The following is a 10,861-nucleotide window of genomic DNA, read 5'->3' as shown; positions in this document are numbered from 1 at the left end:
TGTCAGGAGGCTGAGACCTGAAGCCTTTCTGCCCCTATTTATTACAGCAATACAATATTCAGGCTGGGTTGAGATTTTACGATTTGCATAGTAATTATCTTGCTGTGTGAAGGACCAGCCCTGTTAACTCAACGAGCCAGACACAGCAAAGCTGATTTTAATAAGAGGGGCGTGGTCAAAATGTAGCTGCTTCAATAAATCACCTGGATCCAACGCGTTCAGTATCTGCAAATACTAAGAGGTCTTCTCAGTGCTAGATGGAAAGCAAGTTGACACATGTAACAGGACCGTAGTTATTTCAATGGGAGAAGCGACTCAGAAAGGTCACCATGCTTTGCTTCATCCAGGAGAGGAGGGTGAACTGGTAGGTACAGACCGTATTGCTTCTTTGGAAAAAGCTTGGAATTTAATGCAGAGGAAATACATAATGATTATGTGCTGCTAGTCAGTTGTTCCATGATAGAGATACCTTGCTTTGAATACATATATATAAAATCCACTTAAGTGTTGCTGTGGAAACTAAATTTTTTTTTAGAAGTTGAAACTAAAGCTGTACAAGCTTTTTATGTCACCTGAGGTGAAGGTTAAGTACAAAAGTTACCCCTCTAAATTTGAGAGAACAAGTGAAACTTAAATGAAGCTGTGTTGGATGAACAGAATTTGCATCAAAAATATCATTTTAATGATCGGTTAACAGTTTTTCTTGACACAGAGATGAAAAATTAATGATATGCACAGAAGCTAAAAAATGATTAAGAGAACGAATGGCATTAAAATACAGAATCAATTGACTCATTGTGTTGAGTGGGAGCTGATGCACCATCAATAACTCACTCTGAGACGTAAAAGCGAGGTATCAGCTTTTATTGACTGGAAGAAGGAACAAGCAGTGAGTGACCACCATACTACATCCTGGAGACTGAGAGGCTGGGCTCAGACCTCCATCATCTTTATACCGGGGTTTGTGGGAGGAGCCACAGGAGCAGTCATCAGGGGGCGTGTCCAGACTGGTATATGTAGTTCACCACAGGAGCAGTGAGCTATGCAGAGCAGGGAGTTCTCACTCCTCTAGATCTGCACTGTTTGTTGACTGAAGTCAGAAAGCAGCAGATCCTAGAATTTGTTACAGCATACCTGTTGCTGAGGAGAAAAGATTACAGATGTATTTCTGAACAGCTGTGCAGTTACCCTGTCAAAAGAAAACACAAGAATCAGCAGGTACTAGAATCTGGAAAAAAAGCAACAAACTGCTGAAGGAACTCAGTGGGTCAAGCAGCTTCTGTGGAGTGAAATGGACAATCAAAGTTCCAGGTTGACACCTTTCATCTGGACTGAGAGAAATCAGGCTTTTGAATTACTAGTCACTTTATTCTTTGTTTTTTTTGTTTTATTCTACATTGATACATGTATTTGATGAGCTTTTTAACCTATTTTAAGTTGTGACAGCAAAGTCTTCTAACAGACTGTAATTTAATGAATAAACAGAGAAGATGTCTAGACATCTAGCTGTGCCTTGAGTTTATAAGCAAATATGATAATGATAGAATTCTCCCAGTCAGAATCAGGTTTAATATCACTGGCGTATGTCATGAAATTTGTTGTTTTGTGACAGCAGTACATTGCAGGCAATGAAATCACAAATTACATTAAGAAAGGGTGTGTGTGTGTGTGTGTGTGTGTGTGTGTGTGTGTGTGTGTGTGTGTGTGTGTGTGTGTGTGTGTGTGTGTGTGTGTGTGTGTGTGTGTGTGTGTGTGTGTGTGTGTGTAAAACTATAATTAAATAAGTGGTGCAAAAAAAGAGTAAACAAAGTAGTGATGGTTTCAATGTCCACTCAATAATCAGAAGGGAAGGTGGAGGAAGTTGTTCCTAAAATGGTGATGGTGTATTTTCAGGCTCCTGTACCACCTCCTTGATGGTAGTAATGAAAAGAGGCATGTCCTGGTTAATGGACATTGATAATAGATGCCAGCTTTTTTGAGGCATCACCTTTTGAAGATGTCCTCTATACTGGGGAGGCTCATGTCTATGATGGAGCTAACTGAGCTTACAACTTTCTTCAGCTTTTTCTGATCCTGTGCAGAGATCCCCCCGTACCAGATAATGATACAAACAGTTAGAATGCTCTCTCCATGGTATACCTGGAGATATTTGCTACAGTCTTTGGTGACATACCAGGTCCCTCAAACCCCTAATGAAGTATAGTCGCTGTCATGCCTCTTTTGTGATTATATAAGTATGTTAGGCCAGGGTAGATCTTAAGAGATGTTGACATTCAGAGGCTGGTTTATTTTTCGTTGTTACTTGCATGATAAAATTACCATCAGGTTAACATGTACAAGTTTGTGATACTTCAGTATTGATACTTTAATTAAGAACTCATATTTCGAGATTTATAACATAGAATCCAATATTTCTGTGCGTAAAGCATTCCAGTATTCTTATTAAGCCCATCACCCCTACCTATTTTCAAAGCTGGGGTTGGGGCCATCCATGGTAGAATCGAATCATTCCAGCACAGCCATAGAAAATTCTAAATTTTCTGAACAAAATTATAGTAATTAAATGCACTACTTTCAAACATGTCACTAATTGCACTTGCACTGATGACACGTTTTCGATGTCAGACCTATTTCAGTATGTAATGTTTTGCAGCATGCCTACTGTTGGACACTCTCAGAATAATCAGAAGGGCTTCAGCCCGAAACGTCAACTGCACTTCTTTCCATAGATGCTGCCTGGTTTGCTGAATCCCTCCAGCATTTTGTGTGCATTGCTCAGATATTAATCATGCTACTCTCTCTGATGCAGCACACTATAGTGGAGATCTACAATAGCAAGATGTAAACCAATGCTCAGATAAGTACTCATTAGTCAGTTATCTTGTATCCTATGGGCTTATTTACAAACCTACCTATGACAGAAATAAACATATTCTCTTCACCCTCCCCCAATCAATGATCTGCTGACCTCCCCACCAGCCAGTCTCCCAATGACTGCTGCCTATCGATCTGTCAGCCCCCATTCCACAACCTCCCCACCAGTGATACAAAGCTTTGGTCCTGATACAGTGAGCTATGAGCTTAAGCCTTTCTCCAGACACAGAATTGCATCCCACTTCCAAACCTCCATACCTCATGCTCAAATACTCCATCAGGCTCTGAAGCAAGAATTGTTATTTCCTTACCCAGACTACTACTCTAGGCACTGAATAATTACCCTGATCACTCCAACAGATCTGAAAGGAGAGTCTGATCATTCCTTTAGGACCTAACCACATTCCCTATTACTGACACTGGCTTTAATCCACTGACCCATTCACCATTCCCAGTCCTCAATCTGAGATCCATATTCCCATTATATCTCATCCCTGGGCCCACTTATATAGGTGGTTGCAATCTCTAACTTTATGTGTTGATGCATTATGCAAGGGAAAATATGTAAAGATTCCATGCCTCATGCCCAGACTGTGAGCTCATGACTGAACTGATTTTAGGAATAATGGATAATGATAAATTAGTTCATTCCTGTAAGAGCTGGTGTGCTAGCTGGTCTGACAGGATATGTGGTACAATAATTTTTGTGGCTTGAGGTCATGTAGGCTGCAATATTTTTGCCCTTCTGAATCAATATGTTCTTTACTTTCTAAAAATCATAGTGTCTTCACTACACCTATAAATGTTTAATGTAAATCTGAGCCATAGTCTAATCATATTTGGTAGTGTTAACACAGCTATGTTTATGTAATAATGCATAACAATCCTTTCAACTGTTAAACATCACTCTGGTTGTATTTACGATTAAGCTGTCTACTTATCCATTTACATCTTATTCTTCCTCCACTTTGGGCTGCTTCATCTGTAAATAAGCATTACTAAAATTGATTTACAGAATGTTAATCTACATAGGGCACTACTGATCTTATCTCCAGGACAAGTCACTGCTGTTCAGTTTGACATTTATAATAGTGGAGAAGATGCTTACAATGCCCTTAGGAGGACCTATATAACGCAAGTCCTTCTTACTTTCATGTAATTTACCCAAATGAGTTATACCAGCATTAGCTTGGAAAATAATCCTTCAGTTACCTTTTTCTATGTAGTTCCTGGTCACTGGTGATTCCACTAGATTTGTGGCATTTAATGTTTGTAGAAAACTCATGCACACATACAGTATATAAAGTATATTTTCTTGCACTAGTCAATCTTGCACTAGATGAGGTATAATATTTTGTTCTTAAAAATAATAAGCAGAGGATAACTCCATTTAAGAAAAAGTACTTCGTTGAGAGACAACAGGTGTCTGAGAACAAACATGAGAAAATCTGCAGATGCTGGAAATTCAAACAACACACACGAAGTGCTGGTGGAACACAGCAGGCCAGGCAGCATCTATAAGGAGAAGCACTGTCGATGTTTCGGGCTGAGACCCTTCGTCAGGACTAACTGAAAGGAAAGATACTAAGAGATTTGAAAGTTTCTTTTTTTTAATATTTATTTGTATATATTTATTTTATAGACATTTATAGGTGTCTGAGAAATTTATTTGCCATTAAATTTTATGATTAATTTGATTATAGTGAGGAAACATTTATATTTTGATTGCTTCATAATCAAAATATCTGTAGCTTTCTAATCTCAAGTAGAAGCAAATTTTTAATTCTCTTTCACAAAGGATTTTCTTTTTCAGTTTTGATTGGACTATTATATTATTTAACCACCTCAATCATTTTGTTATCAGATTTAATATCACTGGCATATGTCATGAAACTTGTTGTTTTGTGGCAGCAGTACATTGCAAAACATAATAAAAAATATAAATTACAATAAGAAATGTACTTGAAAAATAATTTAAATAAGTAGTACCAAACGAGATTAAAAAAAAAAGAAAACAGTACTGAGTTAGTGGGTTCATTATCAAATCAAAGTACATTTATTTGTATACAGTATATAAATGTATGTTTATTGGCTACATAGTTCATAGCTTTCGGAGATACTTCAGGGTTTTTGTAATTCCCTTTTCCTCTGAAAGTCCAGTTCAGTGGCTTTTGGTTATGATTGTAGGTGGGAAGTAAAATGTTTCACATTCTGTTTTATGTGTCGTCCTGCAGGTTGTGTTTACATACAGTATTTAATGTGCTAAATTATTGTCTGAGTATATTCTGAAAGTGATACAGCCAAACTCCCAATTCTCTAGAGTCCATTTTAATGTAACAACTTATGTATATTACCAATAGAACCATAGAACATTACAGTACAGAAAAAGGCCTTTTGGCCCTTCTTGGCTGTGCCGAACCATATTTCTGCCTAGTCCCATTGACCTGCACCTCGGCCATATCCCTTCAAATGCCTCTCATCCATATACCTGTCCAAGATTTTCTTAAATGTTAAAAGTGAGTCCGCATTCACCACTTCATCTGGCAGCTCATTCCACACTCCCACCACTCTCTGTGTGAAGAAGCCCCCCCCCCACCAATGTTCCCTTTAAACTTTCCCCCTTCACCCTTAACCCATGATCTCTGGTTTTTTTCTCCCCTGGCCTCAGTGGAAAAAGCCTGCTTGCATTCACTCTATCTATACCCATCATAATTTTATACACCTCTATCAAATCACCCCTCATTCTCCTAAGCTCCAGGGAATAAAGTCCTAACCTATTCAACCTTTCTCTGTAACTCAGTTTCTCAAGTCCCGACAACATCCTTGTAAACCTTCTCTGCACTCTTTCAACCTTATTAATATCCTTCCTGTAATTAGGTGACCAAAACTGCACACAATACTCCAATTTCAGTCTCACCAATGTCTTATACAACCTCTCCATTACATTCCAACTCTTATACTCAATACTTTGAGTTATAAAGGCCAATGTACCAAAAGCTCTCTTTACAACCCTATCTACTAAGCCACTTTTAGGGAATTATGTATCTGTACTCCCAGATCCCTCTGTTCTACTGCACTCCTCAGTGTCCTACCATTTACCTTATATGTTCGACCTTGGTTTGACCTTCCAAAGTGCAATACCTCACACTTGTCCGCATTAAACTCCATCTGCCATTTTTCTGCCCATTCTTCCAACTGGTCCAAATCCCGCTGCAAGCTTTGAAAACCTTCCTCACTGTCCACTACACCTCCAATCTTTGTATCATCAGCAAATTTGCTGATCCAATTTGCCACATTATCATCCAGATCATTGATATAGATGACAAGTAACGATGGACCCAGCACTGATCCCTGTGGCACACCACTAGTCACAGGCCTCCACTCAAAGAAGCAATCCTCCACTACCATTCTCTGGCTTCTTCCATTGAGCCAATGTCAAATCCAATTTACTACCTCTCCATGTATACCTAGCGACTGAATCTTCCTAACCTCCCATGCAGGACCTTGTCAAAGGCCTTACTGAAGTCCATGTAGACAACATCCACTGCCTTCCCTTCATCCACTTTCCTGGTAACTTCCTCAAAAAACTCTAATAGATTGGTTAAACATGACCTACCACACAGAAAGTCATGTTGACTGTTTCTAATAAATCCCTGTCTATCCAAATACTTGTAGATCCTATCTCTTAGTATTCCTTCCAATAATTTACCTACTACCAATGTCAAACTTACCGGCCTATAATTTCCCGGCTTACTTTTTGAGCCTTTTTTAAACAACGGAACTACATGAGCTATCCTTCGGCACCTGACTCGTGGATATCGACATTTTAAATATTTCTGCCAGGGCCCCTGCAATTTCAACACTAGTCTCCCTCAAAGTCTGAGGGAATACCCTGTCAGGTCCGGGGGATTTATCTACTCTGATTTGCCTCAAGACAGCAAGCACCTCCTCCTCTTTAATCTGTATAAGTTCCATGACCTCCCTACTTGTATGCCTTGTTTCCATAGACTCCATTCCAGTTTCCTTAGTAAATACAGATGCAAAAAACCCATTTAATATCTCACCCATTTCTTTTGGTTCCATACATAGCTGACCACTCTGATCTTCAAGAGGACCAATTTTATCCCTTACTATCCTTTTGCTCTTGACATACCTGTAGAAGCTCTTAGGATTATCCTTCACACTGACTGCCAAAGCAACCTCATGTCTTCTTTTAGCCCTCCTGATTTATTTTTAAAGTATTTTCTTACTCTTTTTATACTTCTCAAGCATCTTATTTCCTCCCTGTTGCCTATACATGTTATACATCTCTCTCTTCTTCTTTATCAGAGTTCCAATATCCTGTGAGAACCAAGGTTCCTTATTCTTATTCATTTTTGCCTTTAACCCTGACAAACTCTGCACTCTCAAAATTTCTCCTTTGAAGGCCTCCCACTTACCAATCACATACTTGCCAAAGAACAATGGAAAAATAATATGTTCTGCAAAGTAATTGGTACTATTTTAAGCATTCTAAATCGGAGGATTAAAAAAAATCACTGCTCTGGAATGCTGGATACATAATTTTCCTACCAGTTAAAATAGAGATTTTCTTTGATATTTTCATTTTATTGCAGAATTGTTATTACAGTTTACAATAGCCTTCAGACAAATCTATTTTAAATAATGGGGTGTTGAATATGAATATTAAAGGACATTCTATCAGAACATGTCTAAAGACTTAGCCACGTATTATGTTCACATTAGATCCAGAGGAGTGCTTCATGATTGATTATAGAATAAGTTGTTATTTTTTGCATTATTACTTTATCTATGTATAACCTTTCAAATAATTTCAAAATTAATGAGGTTTCCATGATATTAGCAATAGTTTAAAAATATAGATTGCATTCTTATAGTTCACAGATCATTTATCTTGTTACAAGGATGAATTAATGTAGCATCAGTTTAAATGGACGGCAGATGATTGGTGTGGGCTTGGTGGGCCAATAAGCCTGTTTCTATCCTGGATTTCTTTATGTCTCTAAGTGCTGAAAGCACTCTTTCACACAATGGAATATGGATCAAAGAAATCTGTAAATTTTCTTTGGTAGCTGTTAAGTTCCAGTTGATTTGAAGATTTTACTTATTTGTAGTAATTCATTTATTTTAATTATTTACTTCTGGTCCAATGAACCTGCACTGCCCAATTCCACCCATGTGACCAATCAACTTACTAACCCATATGTCTGTGGGATGTAGGATGAGACCACAGCATCCAGAGGAAACCCACATGCAGACATCCCACCTCTCCTGGATATTGATAGTGGCTCCCTGAGGCCTGCAAATTATATACAATATCCCAGAAATAATTTTTTTTGAGAGTGAGCGAGCAAGGGGGGGTGAGGGGGAGGGAGGGGGAGAGAGAGAGAGAAAGAGAGAGAGATGGAGATGTAGCGAGAGAGTGACAGAGAGAGCATCCTGATTGGTCTCTCTTCGTGCGAAGTAGACCTATCAGGCTTTATCTCGGGCTTTACAGTCGACCTCTCTCTCTCTTTCATTGTCCATCAGTTCAATTTAGTGTCCTGCTGCGCCATGGCAGAGTGTTCCAAAAAAAGAAAATATAAAACGTCCTTCACCCCAGACTACACTAAAGTGAATCCCTGGCTAATAGGGGTAAAAAATAATGACACTGTTGCTCGCTGTACTGTTTGCAACAGTGCCTTTTCTATTGCCCATAGTGGGTTAAATGACTGTAAAAGACATGTTGAGGTGAGTTTAACAGGTGTCATTCATTCATTAGCATAGCTAACGTTATTTAAACTAGCTGGCTAGCTGCAAAGGAGCTACTGTATTGATGTCCTACGTGATGAGGCCAAACTCCCTGTAGACTTGCTTGAAGTTGTAATAGAGTAAAAAAAACCAACTCCATGATAATATAATAATATAATTGTGAATCTGATGTCTTGCAAAATTAACAAATTCATTGACACAGATTGCTATGAGGTTGAGACTTCTGGCAAAATGCTCAAATCTGCCAAGCAAGCCACATCACTGTACAAGGAAAGTTTGAAAAAATTGAAAAGCTACTTGCATTAGCATTTAGCTATTAGCATTGAGACTATCAACAAAATAATCAACGGGGAATATACGTGTGTGTGTGTGTGTGTGTGTGTGTGTTTGTGTTTGTGTAAATAGTTTCAATATGTGATCAAATAAATTGTTGTGTTCTTTCATAATCAAATGTCCTGTATACATACACCCTTGGAGGTTGACCGGGGGTGGGGGTGGTGGTGCTACCTCCCTGAAATGAGTTTTTGCACGATGTCTGCACATGGTCACAGGGAGAACGTACAGACCTGGGTGGGATTCGAACCTGTATCACTGGCACTATAAAGCTTTACATGAACCACTAAGCCACCATGCTGCCCCATTGTTTTAAGCAGATAACCAATTTAAACATAACTTATCTTCAATTGTAAAAGAACATATTTTAGGCTACATGAATGGCATGAGTCCTGCCACCAATACTCCCACCATCTTCAATGGGATCATGCTACCAAGCACATCTTTAACTCTTCCCCGTCTCCACTGCTTTCTGCAGGGATCACTCCTTCCATGATCCACTTGTCCGTTTTTCCCTCCCCCCCCCCCCCACCCAATCTCTCGTTCTGACACATATCCCAACAAACAACAGGAATGCTACAAAAATGCTGGATGAACTCAACAGGTCGGGACCTGCCCATTCACCTCCTCACTCAGGCATTCAGGGATTTCTAGGTGAGGCAACACTTCACCTGCAAATCTGTTGGCGTCATCTATCGTATCCAGTGCTCCCAATGTGACCTCCTTTACTTTGGTGAGATCCGCCATAAATTGGGGGACTGCCTTGTTGAGCACCTCCGCTCCGTCTGGTGTCCCTCCTTCTTGCCTTTCTCCCATGGTCCACTCTCCTCTCCTATCAGATCTCTTCTTCTCCATCCCTTTAACATTCCCACCCACCTGGCTTCACCCATCACCTGCTAGCCGGTCCTCCTTCCCCTCCTCCCACCTTTTATTGTGGCGTTTTCCCCCTTCCTGCTTCCCTTCCAGTCCTGAAGAAGAGTCTCGGCCCGAAACGTCGACAGTTCACTCATTTCCAATGATGCTGCCTGACCTGCTGAGTTCCAGCAGCATTTTGAGTGTGTTGCTCTGGATTTCCAGCATCTGCAGAATCTCTTGTGTTTATGAATACTGAAATCATTCCATCATTGTAAATCAGCAAGATGTACGATTTACTGTAACCATTATGTGAAGAGGTTCATTAATATGTTTTACACTTTCATTTCCCATTCTATAAAGGAAATATTTGGTTTTAAGACCTGCTGCTGCCGCAAAACTCTGTGTATACTGGGAAGTATCTTGTCCTGTGGGTTTCTGCTGCTGCTCTTGCACTGGAGGCCTGAGTGGAGTGTCTGGGCCAAATGTGTTCGGTGCCCTCTGCAAGAAGCTGATATTGTCCTCCTAAGAACTACAGTAAGTCTCACCCCTATTTTAATGAGGTGGTATTTAATTTGAACATCTTAGCCTAGAATTTGCTGCTTGCTTTTTCTTTGCAGTTAAAGCAGCTCTCTGTCACAATTTGCAGCGGCAGCCTGGAATGGTGATAGGATTGGAAAGCTCTGACTCTGACAAAGCAGTTCAGGCACACATATAAGCTTGTCTTTGAGGTTACTGGCAATATCAACAGGGACAAAAGATACCACTTGAGTGTTGGTTCTCTAAATTGCATGTTTGCTAGAGTACTGGGCTTGGAGAATACAAATGACGCATTTGACTAAATGTTATTTTTGTACTAGCAAAAATGAAAATCTTACCACAAGCAAATTTTGCATGTCCTATCATTTGGTAAACCTTATGCCAAATGAAAATGACAGAGAAATAAAAATCAGCTGAAAAAGAGGTGAGACGTTTCCCAAGTAGTGCAAAGGTGTGTTTAGCATTCCTCTGTTCCAGATCAAGCTGATTA

At 39.5% G+C, this 10,861-nt stretch overlaps 1 protein-coding gene across 1 annotated transcript in view; it reads left to right on the top strand.

Annotated features, from left to right (window-relative positions):
* Positions 1 to 240: 240 nt before the first annotated feature.
* Positions 241 to 10,861, top strand: part of atp13a3 (ATPase 13A3) — a 105,872-nt gene continuing 95,251 nt past the window's right edge. Inside the window, exons 1-2 of the mRNA XM_073041161.1 lie at positions 241 to 364; positions 10,195 to 10,368. Of these exons, the coding sequence (XP_072897262.1) occupies positions 302 to 364; positions 10,195 to 10,368 (237 nt within the window). The 5' untranslated portion in view covers positions 241 to 301. The remainder of the gene's footprint in view (positions 365 to 10,194; positions 10,369 to 10,861) is intronic.

The sequence above is a fragment of the Hemitrygon akajei genome, chromosome 3 (assembly GCF_048418815.1).
Source record: "Hemitrygon akajei chromosome 3, sHemAka1.3, whole genome shotgun sequence".
In the NCBI taxonomy this organism is placed as follows: domain Eukaryota; kingdom Metazoa; phylum Chordata; class Chondrichthyes; order Myliobatiformes; family Dasyatidae; genus Hemitrygon; species Hemitrygon akajei.
This window is presented reverse-complemented; position numbering and strand designations above follow the sequence as displayed.